The 23,948-nt window shown below is 39.4% G+C and overlaps 1 protein-coding gene and 1 long non-coding RNA gene across 2 annotated transcripts in view; one reads left to right on the top strand and one right to left on the bottom strand.

The window, feature by feature from the left end:
* Positions 1 to 5,225: 5,225 nt before the first annotated feature.
* Positions 5,226 to 7,262, bottom strand: LOC149501458 (uncharacterized). Its single transcript, XR_016324300.1, has 2 exons — positions 5,785 to 7,262; positions 5,226 to 5,675 (listed from the first exon to the last, which is right to left on the bottom strand). It is a non-coding gene; the product is annotated as an uncharacterized LOC149501458 (long non-coding RNA).
* Positions 7,263 to 23,613: 16,351 nt separating this feature from the next.
* LOC114249379 (potassium voltage-gated channel unc-103) overlaps positions 23,614 to 23,948 on the top strand; it is a 42,613-nt gene continuing 42,278 nt past the window's right edge. The window contains exon 1 of the mRNA XM_089732914.1: positions 23,614 to 23,804. Coding sequence (XP_089589040.1) covers positions 23,751 to 23,804 — 54 coding nt within the window. The 5' untranslated portion in view covers positions 23,614 to 23,750. The remainder of the gene's footprint in view (positions 23,805 to 23,948) is intronic.

Raw genomic sequence — 23,948 nt, 5'->3', positions numbered from 1 at the left:
ACAGCGTCAACGCAACCACGACCACTCTGACAAGACTGTCCGACTGAGAAGAACATTTTTGGAAACAGAATAATAAATACAACGACAAAAACTTGAGTTGCTGAATTATGTGTGTTAAGTAATTTAAAACCGAACGTCGAGAATCATCATTTAAATAAAGTTCACCTCAGTTTGAAACGATCCATTACCAACTCTTAAGATTACACTCCGGCACTTAGCTATGGCTCAATCTCAACAAAATTTCATGTTCGTTAAAACTTTTTAAAGAAATAATGTCAGTAATGTACATGTAAAAATTAAATAGAAAATAAAATTTTCATCATTATACTCTATTCCGTTACAAATTAAAATGGTAATCTTAAGTAGTCACCAAAGTATTTTCATGCAAATTGAAAAAAAATTCAAACGATTTCATGCATTTATGCTTAATACATAAATTACTAAATTTTAACTTCATTGTTTATTTATTCAAAATATCTTCAATTACATTTGAACAAATAATGCAATACCTTAAAAATTATTATTGGCTCAAGGATAAGAAGCCAAGTGTACTCTTTTAGCGATGCAACTATGTAGGTATGTACGTCGGTGTTCAAATCCCGCAGTCAGGTACTATTTTTTCTAAAGAATAATGAACGTAATACATTTTTACGAATGAGTTCTATAATGAAGAAATGGCATCGCGTACAAAATTAAAACCTACAAAACTTAATTAGCTAAAACGTGATTTGTACCCAATAAAATATACTGTGTGGTCTGTATTGGGTCGATACGGAATACAAATAAAAGAGTAATATATATGGTATGGTCTTAACCAAAAGGATCATGTCACACTACTTATTATATCATGTTTTCAAAATTGCAATTAAATGACGATATCGTTAAACAGCAATTATTAATTCTTAAATATATTGTTCGGTTTAACCAGTTCAAAATAATTACAGAAAAAACAAAAGCTGTTTTTTTTTTAATATTTTCAAGGTCTTTTATAAGTATATGATTTCCTAATTTGTTTAATTTAACACGTTCGTTGCATGCAATACTTCGATTATTTTTAAACAGTTTCACTGCTAGCCGATAAGCCTTTATGTACTATTTACCAGCTAATGAATTATCTCTTATTCTTTTGAATTAGTTCTAAAATATTAGGTCTTTATCTGTGAAGTTACCTTTTAGAGAATGATTTTTTACTTTTTACAAAAAGTTAAAATCTTTTTTTTTAACATCAATACTTTTTTCTTTCTATCAATCAAAATATGCTGTCTATGCGCACAATACTACCAACAAAAATAAATCGGTCAACGAGCCCTACTGCCACCGCACGCACTTCTCTCTCAACAACCTTACGCATAACACCTGTGTACCTGTATATCGTTACGGCCGTTATTTTAAAATATAACTTGGAAGGAAAAATAAAATATTCATTTCGTTTGTACACCATTGCTTGCCTCCTCTTCCTTGCCAACATTGGTCCATCGAGCCGAATAATTTCACCCACTATACGAAGACGGATCAGCTTCCAAACGCCAGAGAATCGAGTGATCAACATCGCAAACGGTGTATTTCGGTAAGAGGGCCACTAGTTTCCTTCCCATTCTCATTGCTTACCTGTGCTAATAGCGTTCTATCTGCAAATTCCAGTGTTTTTCTATCACCCACCAAAATGAGCACCGAAAAATTTATTATTCCAGAAAAATCTCCCAAAAGTCCAAATTCTAAAAGCAATGACCCTCTATGCAATATATACTTAATAATTAAAAAAAGAGACGTCATTAGAGGCAGATTAACAGTTTTAGAATCATCATCATCATCATCAGCCTTTATCTGCCTATAATTAATAATAATTATTAATAAACACATTAATAGCTTGGAATAGAATTCACTAGTTTCATGTACAAATAAACGCGCAGAATTAGAATTACGGCTTTCGACGGCTTCTAAAATGTTTGATGAGTTCAGTGAAATACAAAATGAGATTGAACTATCAGTTAATGATCATGACCTTTTACAACAACTTGAATTATGCGAAGGCTTTGAAAGTGCTTACCACACCATTATAGCTCAAGCTAAATGCTTACTTTCATCTGGTGAGGTTGCTCCAAGCTCACATCCTGGCTCACACGCTGTAAAACTGCCTACCATAGCTATGCCTACCTTTGATGGATCATATATGAGCATGGCTGGAGTACAGGGACACCTTTCTCTCTTTAGTGCACAGCAATACAGATATTTCTCCAATCCAAAAGTTCCATTACCTAAAATCTTCATTAAAAAATGTTGCGGCATTGGTTAATGATTCTTTGGAATTTTCCTCTAATAAATACTCAGTATGAATAAATCATAATCGAAATTAATAGACACTATCTTGAAGAACTTACACGCTTTAAAATTACTTAACGAACTGGTCTGGCCATAAATACTGTTACAATTAAAAATAAACAAAATATTACATTTGAATTTGGAATCTGTTATTTTTGATTGATGGCTCATTGAGTTTTTTCATTTTGGCGCCAATACACTTTACAATATTTTGCGATATTAAAATGGAGTGGGGTGATAAAGAGAACCGAATCGCTCTGATTGCATTACACAAAGTAGGTATGGAGCCAAATGCAATTTTTAAAACTCTCGATACGCTTGGTATTACTAAAATGTTTGCGTACCGGGCTATTAATAGGTGCAATAAGACCTCCTCTGTTTGTGACAGAAAAAGATCTGGCCGTCCACGTAGTGTTCGTACGAAAAAGGTGGTAAAAGCAGTAAGGGAAAAAATTCGAAGAAATCCTGTCCGAAAGCAAAAGATTTTATCTCGGGAGATGAAGATAGCACCTAGAACCATGTCGCGTATTTTAAAAGATGACTTGAGACTTGCAGCCTATAAGAGACGTACTGGTCATTTAACTGATAATTTAAAAGAGAATAGGGTGGTAAAATCGAAACAACTACTGAAGCGGTACGCAAAAGGTCATAGAAATTTTTTGTTTACGAATGAGAAATTTTTTACAATTGAGCAACATTTTAACAAACAAAATGACCGTATTTATGCTCAAAGCTCTAAGGAAGCTTCCCAATTAGTCGACAGAGTGCAACGTGGGCACTATCCGACTTCAGTGATGGTTTGGTGGGGTATTAGCTATGAAGGAGTGACTGAGCCATACTTTTGTGAAAAAGGTATCAAAACATCGGCACAAGTGTATCAAGATATCATTCTTGAGAAGGTAGTGAAGCCCCTTAACAACACCATGTTCAATAATCAAGAATGGTCCTTCCAGCAAGACTCGGCGCCAAGTCATAAAGCTCGGTCTACGCAGTCTTGGTTGGAAACGAACGTTTCGGACTTCATCAGAGCTGAAGACTGGCCGTCGTCTAGTCCCGATCTTAATCCGCTGGATTATGATTTATGGTCAGCTTTAGAGAGTACGGCTTGCTCTAAACGTCATGATAATTTGGAGTCCCTAAAATAATCCGTACGATTGGCAGTGAAAATTTTTCCCATGGAAAGAGTGCGTGCTTCTATTTATAACTGGCCTCAACGTTTAAAGGACTGTATTGCAGCCAATGGAGACCACTTCGAATAAACTTTTTATACTTTAAATTGTTTTATATTTGACGGCAATAGGAGTGACTCACACAAGCCAGGTGCGCCGGCCGTGTCGTTCCACTCGTAAACAACAGGTGCAACAGAAGTGACTCATAAATAAGCCAGCTGCGCCGGCCAGTATAAAAAGGCGGTACGTGCCTCGCAATGGACATTCGTTGGACTGCGTTTGCCTGGTGCACATACTATATCCTTGTTACGTTGTGTGATTCAGTGACTGTTGTACGTACTGGTTAAAGTTGGACAAGTGTTAAAGTGAATTGTTAAGATAACATATTGTTGATTAAATCAGGAATCAAAAAGTGACTTCGTTTTACTTGGTGTTCAGCAAGATAATGTCTACCCTCAAGCTTATATATTTATATATTAAACTGTAAAAGTAATAAATGTTATTTGCAATAGAATTGTTTTATTTTTAATTGTAACAGTATTTATGGCCAGACTAAGTATATGGTGGCTTGTAAATTGGATAGCACCACCGAACGAGAATGGGAGCAATACCGAAGTTCCATTCCCGCCGTAAACAGTGGGGACCCTTCCAAACAAACTACACCGGCAGTTAAGGTAGATCATTTAATTACTTTTCTCAAAAATAAGGCAGACATGTTAGAAACATTATTGGTTACACATAGCACTAACAATAAAGCGAATAAACAAGTGCCTACGTCTAAGGTCCACTGCCATGTGTCTCCAGTATCACTCACTGCAAATAGTTCACAACAAAAATATAAAAAACCACGCGTTTGCTTAATATGCAATAATTATCATCCACTATACACTTGTCAATCTTTTATTGACTTTAATTTACAAGAGAAATTGAAATTCGTTCAGGAAAATAACCTGTATCCTAATTGTTGACGAACAGGACATTCAGTATCAAACTGCAGGTTCGGTTCATGTCGTAAATGTAATTAAACGGCATCACACAATGATTCATTTAGATCAGTTGGTCGCCGCTGCTGCGACCATTTCTAGCGATAACAAACCGGTTTCTCTAAGCGTAAACAACTCCTCCGATGCGAACGCCGCACAGTGGGTCGATTCTATGATTTTAGTGACTTAGGGACCAACTTTGTTTTTTTATAATTTTTTTTATGTAGATAGATAGAGCTCGTTAATCTCAATAATAATTGTTTTGGGCAAAAATTACAAAAACTTTATAGTTTGGTCAGAAAAATGTGTTTTGTGATTTTTTTGTATGGAGCGGGTCACATTAAATTAAATTCCTGCTAAGTACCGCGAGGTCCCGCTTTGAAACTTTATTTTCCTTATACCTTGTCTAGTCTACTATCATTTGATGCTATGAACATGTGCATAAAGTTGCAACTCTGCCAAATAAATGGATCGAAAAAAATTAATAAATACATAGAATAAAAACCTTTATATTTTTTTTCGTAAGTGCTTTTAGGTTAAATTTGATATGGATTAGTAAGTAAGAGCACGTAATAATACCCATAATTACATAATACCTAACAACAATACATTTAGTAGGTCTCTAATTATGCAATATCTCTAAATATTATATATTTTGTTTCACCTTTCGATCTTTGGGTCAGAAAAAGAAGATTTTGTAAAATATCCTCATTAGTCGACGTTCTACTTCTCATTATTGAATAACAACTCTCTGTATATTTCCGAAAATCTTTATTGCGAGCTTCCGCTGCCTCTTCCGAGAGTTTACCTATACGAATGGCACCAAAGTTCTTCATTATTGTATATCACTGCCATGTGCCAACAATTTATGGATACTGGAAGGGATATATAATACCAGGTATATAAATTAACATACAATACTGCAGTATATCTAAAAAATTCGGAAAAATTGGAAACGCGCTCTCCAGATGCAACAGAGTGAAGAATCACGTGAAACCTCTATTAAATCTTTACGTATTCCTTTATGCGGGCTGTTTCTTCTGCATCCCTGAAAAATCTTCTGGCAGTATTGCCATCATTGGTTGTTCTTACTCCTTGCTTGACAACATCTATAAGTAAACCGCATTCCTTTTCAAACGCTTGCTGTATAGCACTTTTTCTGGTTGTTATTTTTTCTTTGTCATTGCCCCTTGCAACTCCATTTCTTGAAGTCCAAACGATAAGACGTAAACAAAAAAAGTGTCATTTAAAAAATTATCTCACAGGAAACTACATACGATGAAAAAATTGTGAAGTAATAAAATTATATTTACCGATATGAAGTAAGCACTCCATGCATCTTATCCAGGCATGTAAAGATGGCATTCTACACTGGAATATTTCTTCATTGTTTTCTCTTTGATAAGCAAGTCACTCCAAAAAACTGACGGTTTTGCTTTGCAAATATCACAGACAGCAGAAAATGTTTCTGACAAATATGAGGTTATTTTGCCGTCTATCATCATCATGTGCAATTGATGCTTAACTTCAACTTGTTTGATTTTTGATGGCTGAAGTCTTTCTATTTCTTCTGTTATGCTAGCTTTTATAATTGTCACTGTTGACTGCGTTTCTTTTGTAAATTTAAACATTATTGGACGGCAATAAAAAGTTGATGAGGGTAGGTCGTTTTCCCAAACAATTATTCCATCAAATTTCTGAAGCCTTATAGGAACTAGACTGACCATGAAAATAGTTGAATCATCAAACTCTGTTTCAGTTTTTTGTTTATAATTACTTTGACCTGGGGCTCTATCAAAGCCTATTTGCTTATAAGCAGTAGCTCTCTTGCAGACTCCAAATCTGAAGTAATCACATCTAAAAGCCTATATAGCGCCAAGTTTAGTAATGCTTGCATTTTAATAGCAGCTCCTTCTTCAGTAATAATTACCTCGTCTTTCCCTGGATAACATTTGGTCTTTTCTTGCTTAATTTTATATTAAGAAGGGTATAAATCAGACCCATTTTCACTTGCTGCTTCTCTTAGGTTTATATACTGCCACTTCATTTAAGTGAAACTAATATTGCCTCATCGGGAGAATATGGACTACTTTTCACTTTACTTGTAATTAAATACTCCTTAACTTTTTCTAGATCTTCAGGGTGATTTGACAAGTGGTTCATAATTTCTCCTACATCTTCATTTCTAGTGTTTCTCAAACTAGCAATTGTAGTAGCTTTCATTTCATCCGGGGATAACGAAAGCGATTGGTAAATTTGTTCAATGCGTCTTCGTTTTTGCCTGGATCCCAGTTCTTCAAAAGGTTTTCGAGGTGCAAAAATAGATGTCGAGGCTTCTGTAGTACATTTGAGAGTGGTACATTTTCAACATCTTCAGTATTAGAAATCTCGAGCCTTTCATGTGCAGTGTTGATAGCTTCAGGTATCATTCCTTCGGGCCAGTTTATTGCACATTCTAACCAATCATATTTTTTTCTTATAAACTGTGCTAACATGCGACTACTTCGTTTCCATATTGCACTTATATTTGAACAAAATTGCGTACAGAATTTTTGGAGCTCAACATTTTTCTCTTCGGTCACGTTTATTTGATTTTGTAGGAATTGAAAGAGTTTTTTATTATCAGACAGCGACTGTAGTTGCTCTCTTAAAATCATAATTCTAAATTGTTAACAAAATTATCAATTATAACGGAAACAGCAAGATCACAACGACAATCACAAGATGTTAGTTGTAGTACGAATAAACGAACACTAGTAAACATGGTCACTTTATACTTCCAGAGACAAACAAATGTTTACTATATTTTCTACTACCCAGTAATGGCTGCTTAACTAATTATCCTCATTAAATAATGTTAACTATCCTAATAATTAGAGAGATTGCTTAATTAGAGACCTACTAAATGTATTGTTGTTAGGTATTATGTAATTATGGGTATCATTACGTGCTTTTACTTACTAATCCATATCAAATTTAACTTAAAAACACTTACGAAAAAAAAAAAAAAGGTTTTTATTCTTTGTATTTATTAATTTTTTTCGATCCATTTATTTGGCAGAGTTGCAACTTTATGCACGTGTTCATAGCATCAAATGATAGTAGACTAGACAAGGTATAAGGAAAATAAAGTTTCAAAGCGGGACCTCGCGGTACTTAGCAGGAATTTAATTTAATGTGACCCGCTCCATACAAAAAAATCACAAAACACATTTTTCTGACCAAACTATAAAGTTTTTGTAATTTTTGCCCAAAACAATTATTATTGAGATTAACGAGCTCTATCTATCTACATAAAAAAAATTATAAAAAAACAAAGTTGGTCCCTAAGTCACTAAAATCACAGTATCGACCCACTGTGCGCCGTAGCAAGTTATATTAGGCTTCACACTTAGATATAAGCAGCGAGCAATTAACCAGTGTGAATCTTGTATTATTGTCAACGGCTCAGGTGGAGTTAGTATCCAACGACGGAAAATATCACATCGCGCGCACTCTGCTCGATTGCGGAAGCGAGCGATGTTTCATTACAAAGCGATTATGCGATTTACTTAGCATTCCTACCATACAGTCCACTACTCACATCAAAGGTGTCGGAAATTCTATAACTCACAGTACACAATCATGTGAAGTTGAAATAAAAGCGATATCTGGCATTTTTATTACGCACTTACAATGTTTCGTGCTGCCCGAGATAACTTCTTCTTTGTCGCCCGTTTCTATACAAAACGAACATTTACAATTACCTAACAACATTCAGTTAGCCGATGCGCACTTTAATGAAAGTCAACAAATAGATATTTTAATCGGTGCTGACATGTTTTGGGACTTGTTAAGCGAAGGAAGGATACGCTTGCAAAATGGTCCTGTCCTTCAAAATACAAAGTTAGGGTGGATTATTTCGGGACTTACGCATTCTAATTATTCAAAAGGCGACAATTTAGTTCATTGCAATTTTACACAAGCTACCGACAATCAATTAAGAATATTTTGGGAACTTGAGGAACCAAAGGCTAATTTATTAAGCGATGATGAGATTGCATGCGAAGAGCATTTCATTAAAACAACAATGCGAACAGCTGATGGTAGATTTTGCGTCAAAATACCTCTCAAACGCTCTCCAGACATTTTAGGTGATACATACACGATGCCAGCAGGGATGCTGCACACCTCAAGCGGTCCGCATACGTTGCATGGGATGATGCTAGGAGACGTCGGGATCCTAACATCTCAGAGGAAAGGCGGAAATATAACGCCGCTTCCAGGTCCTACAAGAAGGTTATTGCCAGGGCGAAATCGGAGCACGTTGCTAGAATTGGCGAGCGACTGAAGAGCTATCCCTCTGGGAGCCGTGCTTTTTGGTCGCTCGCCAAAGCTGCAGAAGGTAACTTTTGCAGGTCTAGTCTCCCACCACTACGCAAGTCCGATGACAGTCTGGCCCATAGTGCGAAAGAGAAGGCTGACCTTCTGGTCAAACTCTTCGCCTCGAACTCGACTGTGGACGACGGGGGTGCCACACCACCGAACATCCTCCGGTGTGATAGTTCCCTGCCGGAGATCTGCTTTACACAATGTGCAGTCAGGCGGGAACTCCGACTCCTGGACGTCCATAAGTCGAGCGGGCCAGACGGCATCCCTGCAGTGGTTCTGAAAACGTGCGCCCCTGAGCTGACGCCTGCGCTAACGCGTTTGTATCGCGTCTCTTATTTCACTAACAGGGTTCCGTCTTCATGGAAGACTGCCCACGTCCACCCTATCCCCAAGAAGGGTGACCGGTCGGACCCATCGAGCTATAGGCCTATCGCGATAACTTCCTTGGTTTCCAAGGTGATGGAGCGAATAATTAATATACAACTCCTGAAGTATCTGGAGGATCGCCAGCTGATCAGTGACCGACAGTACGGTTTCCGTCACGGTCGCTCAGCTGGCGATCTTCTTGTATACCTTACTCACAGGTGGGCTGAAGCCTTGGAGAGCAAGGGCGAGGCTCTTGCTGTGAGCCTTGATATCGCGAAGGCCTTCGACAGGGTCTGGCATAGGGCACTTCTGTCGAAGCTACCATCTTACGGAATCCCCGAGGGTCTCTGCAAGTGGATCGCTAGCTTTTTGGATGGGCGGAGCATCACGGTCGTTGTAGATAGTGACTGTTCTGATACCATGACCATTAACGCTGGCGTTCCACAAGGTTCGGTGCTCTCCCCCACGCTTTTCATCCTGTATATCAATGACATGCTGTCTATTGATGGCATGCATTGCTATGCGGATGACAGCACGGGGGATGCGCGATATATCGGCCATCAGAGTCTCTCTCGGAGCGTGGTGCAAGAGGGACGATCAAAACTTGTGTCTGAAGTGGAGAACTCTCTGGGGCGAGTCTCCAAATGGGGTGAATTGAACTTGGTTCAATTCAACCCGTTAAAGACACAAGTTTGCGCGTTCGCTGCGAAGAAGGACCCCTTTGTCATGGCGCCGCAATTCCAAGGAGTATCCCTGCAATCTTCCGAGAGTATTGGGATACTTGGGGTCGACATTTCGAGCGATGTCCAGTTTCGGAGTCATTTGGAAGGCAAAGCCAAGTTGGCGTCCAAAATGCTGGGAGTCCTCAACAATGCGAAGCGGTACTTCACGCTTGGACAAAGGCTTTTGCTTTATAAAGCACAAGTCCAGCCTCGCGTGGAGTACTGCTCCCATCTCTGGGCCGGGGCTCCCAAATACCAGCTTCTTCCATTTGACTCCATACAGAGGAGGGCCGTTCGGACTGTCAATAATCCCGGTCTCACGGATCGTTTGGAACCTCTGGGTCTGCGGAGGGACTTCGGTTCCCTCTGTATTTTGTACCGTATGTTCCATGGGGAGTGCTCTGAGGAATTGTTCGAGATGATACCGGCATCTCGTTTTTACCATCGCACCTCCCGCCACCGGAGTAGAGTTCATCCATACTACCTGGAGCCACTGCGGTCATCCACAGTGCGTTTCCAGAGGTCTTTTTTGCCACGTACCATCCGGCTATGGAATGAGCTCCCCTCCACGGTGTTTCCCGAGCGCTATGACATGTCCTTCTTCAAACGAGGCTTGTGGAGAGTATTAAGCGGTAGGCAGCGGCTTGGCTCTGCCCCTGGCATTGCTGAAGGCCATGGGCGACGGTAACCACTCACCATCAGGTGGGCCGTACGCTCGTCTGCCTACAAGGGCAATAAAAAAAAAAAAAGCTGAACAACAATTTTTATCACTTGAAAAAAAATTACAGCGCAACCCTTTATTTAAAAAAATATACACAGAGTTCATGAACGAGTACTGCAGTCTAGGGCACATGACTCGTGTAGACTTAAGACGTGTAGACGCTAAGCCACATTATGTCATGCCGCATCACGGCGTTTTTCGTAATCACCGCACCACAACTGCTAAGCTGCGCGTTGCGTTCAATGGTAGTCAAAAATCTAGCTCCAACATATCACTTAACGAGTTGCAGTTAGTCAGCCCACCTATTCAGGGAGATTTATTTTCTATACTGTTAAGATTTAGACAGCCCAAGTTTGTAGCCTGCGCCGATATCGAGAAGGTATACAGTACAAGTACCTATTAGTGATCGTCTCGAGTGCTACAAGTTAAAAACGGTCACTTAAGGTACTGCCTCTGCTGCATTCCTCACTGTGAGGTGTTTAAAGCAGTTAGCAGCAGAGTACAGTGACTTGGATGTACAATGGATCATAAATAACGATTTTTACGTTGATGACAGGATCACAGGGCCCGAATCTATGGAACATATGTTACATTTGTGTCGCGAAACATAGAAAGTCCTAGAATCTGGTTGCTTCTTCCCTCCGTGGACAGTGGTTCCAAAAATGGCTCATAGACATCAACCCAGCGAAAAGCATAGCGGTGCTGTTTCAAAAGGGAAACTCAACACGTATATCCTCCCGCATTAGGAGAAGAAATATCAAAACCCCCGATCACCCTCTTCGGCCAACCTATACCCTGGGCCAGGAAGGTCAAGTACCTGGGAGTCACCCTGGATGCATCCACGACATTCCGCCCGCATATAAAAACAGTCCGCGACCCTGCCGCATTTATTCTCGGCAGACTCTATCCCATGATCTGTAAGCGGAGTAACATATCCCTTCGGAACAAGGTGACACTTTACAAAACTTGTATAAGGCCCGTCATGACTTACGCCAGTGTGGTGTTCGCTCACGCGGCCCGCAGACACATAGACACCCTCCAATCCCTACAATCCCGCTTTTGCAGGTTAGCCGTCGGGACTCCGTGGTTCGTGAGCAACGTTGATCTACACGACGTGGGCCTCGAATCGATCCAAAAACACATGAATTCAGCGTTGGAACGTTTCTTAGATAAGGCCTTGCGTCATGATAATCTGCTTATCGTTGCCGCCGCTAACTACTGCCCGAATCCTGATAACGCAGCAGCCAGTCACCGTCGACGCCCTAGACACGACTTTACAGATCCATCAGATCCAATAATTATTGCACTAGACGCCTTCAACTGTAATATATAGGCTTAGGGACCCCGGTAACCGTAGTCGTCGAACTCGGCGAAAAGTTCTACGTGTAACCTAACCCATGCGTTAGCCCGCTGAGTTTCTCGCCGGATCTTCTCAGTGAGTCGCGATTCCGATTCGGTAATAGATTCATCCGCGAAGCAGCTGTCCTTGAGTTGTTAGGTCTCTTCCGGCTCGGGCAGCTATTAGCTAATGCCACCCCACCTGGCTCCTCTGCTTGAAAGGAAAGGCTTCCGGGCTACCAGAAATCCTACAATCATAAAAAAAACATCTCGAGTACTGAATTTTTGCCTATCAAAAAGTTGTCGTAACTATGGAAAAGCTAAAAGTCTGTCGGCGCAAGGTCTGATGAATTTTGGGAAGATGCAAAGCTTCTAATTCTAGCTCTTGTAGCTTAGAGACCGTCTGTGGTAGAGCGTTGTCGCGTAGGAGCAGCGTGATCGAGCGATTAACAAATCCTCAAAGCCTTGCTGGAGATTCGCGAGCTTCGCCGTCATTATGTCCAGTTCCTCGAAGTACACATCCGCAGTAATACTGATGCCATTTAATAAGAAGCTGTGATCAATTTTGCCGGCACTAGACCAACAAACAGTAACCCTGACTTTTAAGGGGTAAGTTTTCGTATATATATATGTTATAGCAGGGTCGAACCAATATGGTGATGGGCTTAAGATTATTAAAAAATATATTACAAAAAAATATTTGAATTTATTGTCCACCATGCATAAAGTACGTTTCAAATTGCCAGTACTGTCAAACGGCGACTTCATATTATTATGTAAAGACCTATTATTTCTTGTTTTTGTAGCCAGACAAGTATACGGCCCACCTGATGGTGAGTGGTTACCGTCGCCCATGGACTTCAGCAATGTCGTTAAAAAAACTAAGACCTTAGAACTCTTGTCTCAAGGTAGTTGGCAGCATTTACATTGTAGATTTCTATGGGCTTCGGTAACCACTTCCCGCATTAATGCTTCATGGCAGAAATAGGCAGGGTGGTGGTACCTACCTACCTACCTATGCTTGCTCACCAGACGTCATACCACCAGTAAAAGCTGACTGACTAATCGCGTTGTCCTACTCTAGTTACAGAGTTCATAACTTGGGGGTTACATTATATATAGTTGCTAGAAATAAAAGTATGCTCGTATGTATTTTTTTTTATTGCTTAGATGGGTGGACGAGCTCACAGCCCACCTGGTGTTAAGTGGTTACTGGAGCCCATAGACATCTACAAAGTAAATGCGCCACCCACCTTGAGACATAAGTTCTAAGGTCTGAGGAATAGTTACCACGGCTGCCCCACCCTTCAAACCGAAACGCATTACTGCTTCACGGCAGAAAGAGACGGGGTGGCGGTACCTACCCGTGCGGACTCACAAGAGGTCCTACTACCAGTTTCCTTGGGAAATTGAAAGTATACATAATATGTAAGAAGATTTGCAGGCTTCACGTACTGTAAATAAAAAATCGACTGAACAATTTGTGGTTTATTATTTTGTTTCGCCGCATTTACCTGGTTGTATTACTCGCGAATAATATAATAAAATATAATCTATACTATAATATATATATAATATAATATTATAAAGAGGAAAGATTTGTTTGTTTGTTTGTATTGAATAGGCTCCGAAACTACTGAACCGATTTGAAAAATTCTTTCACTGTTTGGAAGCTACACTATTCCCGAGTGACATAGGCTATAATTGTTTTTAAAAAAATTAGGGATCTATTACTAAAACTCCAATAATGTAACCCAAGGTGTAAAAAAATTACCTAAAATATTCTTTACATCGCGTGCCCTGCGAAAACTATTGATGATAGAATAAAATAATGTACTACGACTTTGTAGAACACATTATTAATTATAAAAAGTGTCGTGAGAGCATATGTCTAACTATTATAGTTAAGCCGCAATAATTCTTTTATTTTAATCTTTTCTCTATTAAAATCTTTTATTTAAAAAAATAAAACAACGTCAAATATTGTTGTAGTTTTTGTTAAAGACCCGAGCGAAGCCGGAGCGAGCCGCTAGATCATAATAAAATGAAACGCGCAAATCAATCACGCCTTTTCGTTTAAAGGGCAGGATAGCCGATCAATGTTTTTCAATTCCATATTTGTTATCTTAATGTCTTAAAGTGGATGGCCCAAATCAAATAACAATATTTTTTTAAATTACTAGATGTTTTAAAAAAAATTAATAATACTTGACAGCATTAAATTTGCAGATATATATTTATTGAATTGTAAAAATTACTGTGTCGAACGACTTGATGATCGTCAGATCATGTACATTATTTTATCAAATAAAAAAACGTTAAGAGATTAACTCTATAGTCGACAACCAAATAAATTTGATGTCATAACGAAATGACGCATAGTTGCTTTTTCGCTGTCCTTTCTATCAGGTTGCAAGTTATACATACATCGGATTAAAGATAAAATTATTTATTATAAAAACGAACGATAGATAAAGTGGCCCTGATTTTTGCCTAGTCATTGAGTGAAACACTAGTATATCCAAGTTGCTAGCCCACTAACAACAATAAGCACAACAGTCAAATAGGTATACCCCTATTGGAAAAAAGTCTGATGAGCTCCAGGGGTAGGTGTCACACGGTCATCACGGGGTATCGCACGATCTTCCGTGAGGTCGCCTGCACCTTCACCGGCTCCCTTGGGATTTTGGGGCCGATTTTGTGTTGATTGCGATTAGCAGCACAGGGCACAAGCCTTGAGTCGAGGTATATACCCAACCCGTCGGCTGTCGATCGGTGAAGGCGTGCTGCGCGTCGTCTGGCGTACGGCAAGTGTAGGAAGCGGTTGCTGGAGGGGCTGGACTTAACTTCGGCCACCCGCCGGCGTACGCTCGGGGCACTACTCGTGCTTGAGCAATGGTCAGATCGGAGACCTGGCGTTCTCTCCTCCCGTCTCACGCAAGTCCTTTCGGGGCATGGCTGCTTCGAGAGGTACCTGCGGAGAATCTGCAGGATGGAGCCGCATCCGACTTGCAATTAATGCGGGCACCCGGACGATGACACTTTGCACGCGATTGAAGCATGCCCGCGTGGGAGCACCTGCGGCGAAATCTCGTCCCATTGTAGAATTGTAGAAGACCAGACTTCATGGGAACCCATGGCCGAATTTTGTGATCTGATCAGGGCGCTCCGTGAGGATGAGGAGCACAAAAGGATGTGGGATCCCTCTTCGGCTTCTCAGTGCGGAAGTGTTACAACCCCGTCTATTTCTAGGGTGAAGCAGTAATACGTTTCAATTTGAAGGTTGCTGGTGTTATATAAACTTTTGAAACTTATCTTAACTTATATAAACTTTACAAATTGAGACAAACATTGTTTTTCAAAACATTCTAACAATAGATTTAGGCTTATGAATTAATTAATATGGATATATGAATATAATTATATATAATTAAATAACCAACTGCAGATAAGTAGACTCTTTGTTAAAATATGAATAGGTACAAATTTATTAATATGTTCTAATAGGAGTTTTCTTGACGGTCTAATCGGGAGACCTTATTTCAACCAACCCAATAAATATAGGTTTAATTTATAAGCTAATAATAAAATTGGATCGGGTCTGAAATTATAAAAACTTGGACGGACAAAATAAATAAAGAAGCTTAACTTGAAAATAAATAAATCTGTAAAGAGATGTCAATATTTTGTTAACGATGACGTTAATAACTCTGTAATGAATTTTGAGCTCAGCTATAGTGGTAAATGGACTATAACATTGAAATATGTAATTATTATTAACTCTGCACTGATAAAAAACTTAATTTGATAAGCACTAGAATTTAATGACACATATAGAATTAGTGATGAATAAGCATTACCATGCGATATCTTTTACAGCATGTTGTTTGAATTTATTGTAAGTATAGGTTTTGTTAATATAATTGAGAAATTGAATTTTATTATAGCAAAATATTTATTAGCCGTACTATGGTATTTATGTAATGTAATATAATTATAGTCCCGTCGAAATAGAGACATCAGAGTTTTTTTTAATCTATATTTGAATTTTTCCGAGCATTTTGTAATTATCATGGTCAAAATATTTACATATTTCGAAAATAGTTAATTTTGTCAGTTTACACATTGAGAGAGTTAAAATATGCTTTTAAAGCATTTCAAGAACTAACGGAAACCATACTGCCGGTCACTGATCAATCGGGGATACTCAAAGTATAAAAGTATAACCTTCGCAAGTAAGGATGTTGTCGTGATAGGCCTGTACCTCTAGGGGTCCGAGTGGCTACTCTACTTGGGAATACGGCGGATGTGGGCGGTCTTCAACGAAGACGGAACCCTGTTGGTGGTGGTGGTAGGTCTTCAGGGACACATTTTTTGCACATGTGTTTGGCGGTGTAGCTCCTTCGTTATCCAAATTGTGTTCCAGGCAAAGGGTTTGGTCAGATCGTCAATCTTCCCTTTCGCACTATGGACGGCTATGGGATGCGTAAAACTCACGCATTCTGTCCTGATATTTTTTTTTATTGCTTAGGTGGGTGGACGAGCTCACCGCCCACCTGGTGTTAATTGGTTGCTGGAGGTCATAAACATCTACAACGTAAATACGCCACCCACCTTGTGATATAAGTTGTAAGGTCTCAAGTACAGTTACAACGACTGCCCCACCCTTCAAACCGAAACGCATTCCTGCTTCATAGCAGAAATAGGCAGGGTGATGGTAACTACCCGTGCGGACTCACAAGAGGTCCTACAACCAATAATTACACAAATTATAATTTTCTCTCCCTCTCTCTCTCTCTCTCTCTCTCTCTCTCTCTCTCTCTCTCTCTCTTTATAGAAAAATACATTTAGCATGATAATCTAATAGTGTTCAATTAATGTAAATTATTGGATAGGTAAAATATATATATCTTGTCTATACACTATACTAATCTATGGAAATGACAAAACGATCCAAATGTTATTTACATAACATTAATTTAACTACTTAATATCTACATTATTTATATACATTTTGGGTTTGAGATGTATGTATTTTTATGAAAATTATATTAATCCCTATCCAAATAAATGCGTTATTCATTACAAGTATTTAATTTTTAAGAAATTTCCTCACACTTGATTTTAATGAGTATCTCGCTATCTGTATTTTAATGAGTATAAGAAGATATCGCAATTTTAAAAGAACATCGCAGTAAAATAATGATCAAGCGCGTAATATTCACGTATAAGGCGCCGGTCGTCCGGTGAGCAGTGGCACAGAATAAGAAGAATAACAAGAAACATCCAAATCACTTCAAGATGGGTTTTGAAAATTATAGATTTTTCTGTATTTCTCCAGGATCCCATCATCAGATCTTGATGATTACAGGACAATTCGGGAAGTATACGCTTTCGAACAAAAAAAGAAAAAAATAATTATCAGAATCGGTTCAAGCATTCTCGAGAAATTGGTGAACATACATAGATAAAAAAGTTGCGATCAAAATGATAACTTCCTCTTTTGAAGTCGGTTAAAAAGCGTGATCTTGATAGTTTAAGTAGCTCCTTAACATTACATTATTCAAAAATATTTTCACCTTCTACGTAAATGATGTCGCGGGTGAAATATTGCGTTATTCCAAAGTAACTATTTCACGCGGACGAAGTCGCGGGCAAAAGCTAGTATTGTATAATAATGTATTTTATTCATTTAAATTCCGAGGGTGTGAAGTTTGAAATACCAGTTTTGAATGTAACGCTTTTATAGAAAATCCAACTAAAAAATACAAAATAAATTTTAAGAAATTTAAATTAAAAGTAGCTTAAAAATATATTTTATTGTAAAAAAAAGTCCAGAGACGGCCTGCCATATTGCTACCGCAAGCAGTATTGCGTTATGGTTTGAACGGTGCGGCAGCTGTATCAGTTGTACCATAGTCATAGAACTATACTGAGACCTTAGAACTTAGACCTCAAGGTGGGTGGCGCATTTGCTTTGTAAATGTCTATGGGCTCCAGGAACCACTTAACACCAAGTGGGCTGTGAGCTCGTCCACCCATCTAAGCAATAAAAAAATAACTGTGACTTAGAAGTTTCAGTGGTCATGTCTCAAAGTGGGTGGCGGTATTTACATTTATAATATCTGAGGGCTTCGATAACCGCTTAACACCAGATGGGCAGTGAGCTCGTCCACTGATCTAAGCAATGAAATAAATAGTGCGTTACATACTATATAGTCACGGACTATTCGTATACTACATACAAAAAGAGCTAAATAAAGATTGACTTGCACACGTGCTTAAATCATATTCTCTGAATTGATTTGTAAACAACTGATAATCTTGCGTGTATATTTTATTAATAGCCTAGAATTATTTTAAAGGCTCCAACTTGAAACACACTTAACTAAAGCGTTTTTCTACTTTGAATGTATATTTCCTACTTTGTACAGTAAAGTGTTTTGGCTTATCATTCAAATGCAACACTGGACACGTGTGTAGTATGGTGAGCACTCGGGATCCAAACCAGACTTTAAGTTAAAGTCGCTTGACATTCACTTTTTTATTTATTATTATTTTTATTTTATTCCGAAATTGTAGTTTTTGTTTTTATTTAATTTTGGTATTCTATATGAGATGTAATTGTTAATGAATGTAATATGGATGCAAAACCTGAAGTAATTGAAATAATTAAATAAATTCGCATTCAAATTTAATATTTATATAATGAGACGAGTAATCTGCCGAGAACCGACTAAGACATATCATGTTATACATGAAATAAATTTGATACATGAATCCCGATCCGGGACTTCGTAATTTTAGAAACTTTAATATCTATACTAATATATAAATCTACAGTGGTTTTTCCGGATGTTCCGTTATAACTCCATCCATATATGTTATAACCATGCATCCGATTGACTTGAAACTTGGTATCCATGTAGAAAATACATGTACTTAATAATAAAGGCTAATATTTTTTTTTATGATTTATATATTACTGGTGGCCCGGAGGCCTTTCCAGTTTCACCAGGACATGCCAACTCAAGAGCAATTGCTTCGCGAATGAATCTAATACCGGATCGGAATCGCGATGAGAAGATCCGGCGAGAAACTCAGCGGGCTGATGCATGGGTTAGGTAAATAGGTAAAAAAAAAAAAAAAAAGTTGTACGTGTACCTCTTTGTCGATTTCGAGGAGTACGGTTACCGGGGTTCCTAAGCCTACTCCTAGTGTCAGCGCTGTAGACGTCTAATGCAAAGGTTATTGGATCTGATGGATCCGTAAAGACGTGTCTAGGGCGTCGACGGTGACTGGCTCCTGCATGATCAGGATTCAGAGAGTAGTCAGCGGCGGCAACGATAAGGCGATTATTATGACGCATAGCCTTATCGAAGTACCGTTCCGACGCTGACTTCATGTATTTCTGGACTGATTCGAGGCCTAGGTCGTCGTGTAGGTCAACGTTCCTCACGAACCACGGGGCTCCAACGGCTAACCTGCAAAAGCGGGATTGTATGGATTGAAGGCTGTCTATGTGTGTGCGGGCCGCGTGAGCGAACACCACACTCGCATAAGTCATGACGGGCCTTATGCAAGTTTTGTAAAGTGTCACCTTGTTCCGAAGGGACATTTTACTCCGCTTACAGATCATGGGATAGAGTCTGCCGAGAATAAATGCGGCACGATCGCGGACTGTTTTTATATGCGGGCGGAATGTCATGGATGCATCCAGGGTGACACCCAGGTACTTGACCTTCCTGGCCCAGGGTATAGGTTGGCCGAAGAGGGTGATCGGGGGGGTGATATTTCTCTTCCTAATGTGGGAGGAAATAAGCGGTGAGTTTCCCCTTTGAAATAACACTGCTGTGCTTTTCGCTGGGTTGATGTCTATGCGCCATTTTCTGAACCACTGTCCGAGGGTTAACGCTGCGCTCTGGAGCTTACTCGCGATTAGGAACTTTTTTCTAATTGAGTAGTAAACGGTTGTGTCGTCAGCAAATAAGGCTAGCTGGGTCGGCGGCGACCGGGGAATATCGTTAATAAATAAACTAAATAGAAGCGGAGAGTGAACGGAGCCTTGCGGGACTCCAGCCGTGAGTGGTCGCGGGGAGGAGCGGGTTCCCTCTACTCGATATCGAAAAGAGCGGTTAGACAGGAAGTCCCGTACGATGAGCACGAGACTGTCCGGTACGCCCATGTTGAAAAGTTTGAAAATCAAACCGTTGTGCCAGACTTTGTCGAACGCTTTTGCGACATCGAGGAAGAGGGTTCCCGTGTAGATCGGCTTTGGTCGGTTAAGTCCTACGAGAATGTGCTCCGTGAGGCGGTGCACCTGTTGTACGCATGAGTGATTTGCACGGAACCCGAATTGTTCATCGATGAGAATGCCCTTGGATGAGACGAAGTCTCTGAGGCGTTTGTAGAGCAGACGCTCATACAGTTTGCCTAGAGACATGAGGAGGCTAATCGGGCGATAGCTCGTCGGATGATTTTTTGGTTTACCGGGTTTATGTATGCCGATAACGTCCGCTTCTTTCCACACCGCGGGAAAGATACAGTTCGCCATAGCGGCATTGAAAATAGATGCCAACATCACGATGAGTTGGACGGGTAGAAGTTTAATAACGCGGTTGGATATACAGTCGGAACCGGGAGCCTTGCGAGGACGTAGGTCTTTGATTAAGTCTTTAACTTCCATCGGGGTAACGGGTGGTAACGCATCCGAGGGTGGCAAGGAGGCTCTGCGTTCTACCTCACTGTCTACTAATTCTACATGAACAGGGTCCACGGATTGAGTGCTGGGTGTGCATTGGGTTTGCAATGTATCAGCCAGCAGCTCTGCTTTTTCGTTATCATCGAACGCCGTGAGTCGGCCTGAGGGGTCTACGAGGGGATAGGCTAATATTTATATGAGTGTTGGACTCCCTAATAATAATGACAATAAATAATAATGTTCATTTTAAATGCCCAGCGAAGCAGTCGGGTACAGCTAGTTATTACTTAGTCTGACCATAAATACTGTTACAATTAAAAATAAACAAAATATTACATTTGAATTTGGAATCTGTCATTTTTATATGATTGCTCATTGAATTTTCTCATTTTGGCGCCAATACATTATACAATATTTTACGATATTAAAATGGAGTGGGGTGATAAAGAGAACCGAATCGCTGTGATTGCATTACACAAAGTAGGTATGGAGCCAAATGCAATTATTAAAACTTTCCATACGCTTGGTATTAGTAAAATGTTTGTGTACCGGGCTATTAATAGGTGCAATGAGACCTCCTCTGTTTGTGACAGAAACAGATCTGACCGTCCACGTAGTGTTCGTACGAAAAAGGTGGTCAAAGCAGTAAGGGAAAGAATTCGAAGAAATCCTGTCCGAAAGCAAAATATTTTATCTCGGGAGATGAAGATAGCACCTAGAACCATGTCGCGTATTTTAAAAGATGACTTAGGACTTGCAGCCTATAAGAGACGTACTGGTCATTTCTTAACTGATAATTTAAAAGAGAATAGGGTGGTAAAATCGAAACAACTACTGAAGCGGTACGCAAAGGGAGGTCATAGAAAAATTATGTTTACAGATGAGAATTTTTTTTTAATTGAGCAACATTTTAACAAACAAAATGACCGTATTTATGCTCAAAGCTCTAAGGAAGCTTCCTAATTAGTCGACAGAGTGCAACATTGGCACTATCCGACTTCGGTGATGGTTTGGTGGAGTATTAGCTATGAAGGAGTGACTGAGCCATACTTTTGAGAAAAAGGTATCAAAACATCTTTTTTTTTCTTCTTTTTTTTATTGCTAAGATGGGTGGACGAGCTCACAGCCCACCTGGTGTTAAGCGGTTACTGGAGCCCATAGACATCCACAACGCAAATGCGCCACCCACCTTGAGATATAAGGTATCTGTATAGTTACAACGACTGCCCCACCCTTCAAACCGAAACGCATCACTGCTTCGCGGCAGAAATAGGCAGGGCGGTGGTACCTACCCGCGCGAACTCACAAGAGGTCCTACCACCAGTAATTTTTAGCAAATTTTTAGCAAATTATAATTTTGCGGGTTTCATTTTTATTACACGATGTTATTCCTTCACCGTGGAAGTCAATCGTGAACATTTGTTGAGTACTTATTTCATTAGAAAAATTGGTACCCGCCTGGGATTCGAACACCGGTGCATCGCTCAACACGAATGCATCGGACGTCTTATCCGTTAGGCCACGACGACTTCAATCCATCTTGAGAAGGTAGTGAAGCCCCTTAACAACACCATGTTCAATAATCAAGAATGGTCCTTCCAGCAAGACTCGGCGCCAAGTCATAAAGCTCGGTCTACGCAGTCTTGGTTGGAAACGAACGTTTCTGACTTCATCAGAGCTGAAGACTGGCCGTCGTCTAGTCCCGATCTTAATCCGCTGGATTATGATTTATGGTCAGTTTTAGAGAGTACGGCTTGCTCTCAACGCCATGATAATTTGGAGTCCCTAAAACAATCCGTACGATTGGCAGTGAAAATTTTTCCCATGGAAAGAGTGCGTGCTTCTATTGATAACTGGCCTCAACGTGTAAAGGACTGTATTGCAGGCAATGGAGACCACTTCGAATAACCTTTTTATACTTTAAATTGGTTTATATTTATGTATTAAACTAACACACTGTAAAAGTAATAAATGTTATTTGCAATAGATTAATTTTAATTTTTAATTGTAACAGTATTTATGGCCAGACTAAGTACATATATAATACAATTGACCCAATAAATATTTTCAATGTAAAAACGAAAAATTATAATCTGGGGCGAGGTCGTCCGTCAATAGTAAATGATGGTGTGTGTTACGCGATGGTGTTCGGCCAGCGATGGTGGGTGGCGGTGTGGCGAGTGGTGACAGAGTGCCGGTATGCGGACGCGGAGAACTGAGGCCCGTGCCGCCGCAGTATGACGCGGCCGCCCGCCCAACAGAACGTGCGCCTGGCTGCATCACAACCCAGACAAACCATACACGATGTTCGCTTTACATCCTCCGCGACCATACTAAATATTTATCATGTGTATTTGTGCCTTTAACTATTACTCGTATGTATTTGTAGGTTATGATTGTTTATTTTAACAGAGAAGAAAACAATAAACAAGAAAAAACAAATTTATCAAAGACGTAGTTAAAAGTGAAAAACTCTATTAGTGTCGTTTTGGCCTATGTAAACTGCCGTAACGAAATCTAAAATCGCGGTCAGATTTAATAAATAAATAAATAAAGTGTTTCAGGAACAAAGAGTTATTGTGTCCATAAAAGTAACGTAGCAACCGGTACTATAAATTTTCGATCAATTATGTAACCGAATATACAATTGTTGTTTGTTTATTTTATGAAGTTTCAAACGAGCAGGAGGAACTAGGAAACTTCTCGCTTTGCAAGGTCGCTCGTATGTAACGGAAGAAAAGTTTAACAACTCGAGAAACTTGAAGCTGAGTTCGCTGACATCTCCCGGGGTTCCAGCGATCTGTCTGCCGCTTCGCGTCTAACATATGTGAAACTATAATCAAAATATTGAAAAACACATGAACAAAATAAGGAACAATGCCGATTAAATAAAACTGTGTCAAAGGATACGCGGAATTTAAAAAAAAAACATCAGAGTTAATCATAATGAGTGCTAAATAAAAATTAAAACAATGTCCAGGAGGAACAGTGATCAATTAAAATGATAAGTTAATCATAACAATTACTTGTAAGAAATATACCCAACGATTCGTTGTGGTCATGGAAAACGGTGCCTTAAAATATGGGAGCAACAACGACATTGAAGAAAAAGTGGTGAGTTCCGCTACGATTTATTTTCATCACGCGCACTAGGTAATTTTAATTTTACATATCTTCACGATTATTAATTAATCTTAATCTTCTACATTCTTTCTTACCAGCGATTGCATTTTTTCTAATCCAGAATTGCATATACCA

Source organism: Bombyx mandarina, chromosome 15 (assembly GCF_030267445.1).
Source record: "Bombyx mandarina strain Sakado chromosome 15, ASM3026744v2".
Taxonomy (NCBI): domain Eukaryota; kingdom Metazoa; phylum Arthropoda; class Insecta; order Lepidoptera; family Bombycidae; genus Bombyx; species Bombyx mandarina.
Note: the sequence above shows the minus strand (reverse complement) of the source record. Positions and strands in the feature narration are given on the sequence as shown.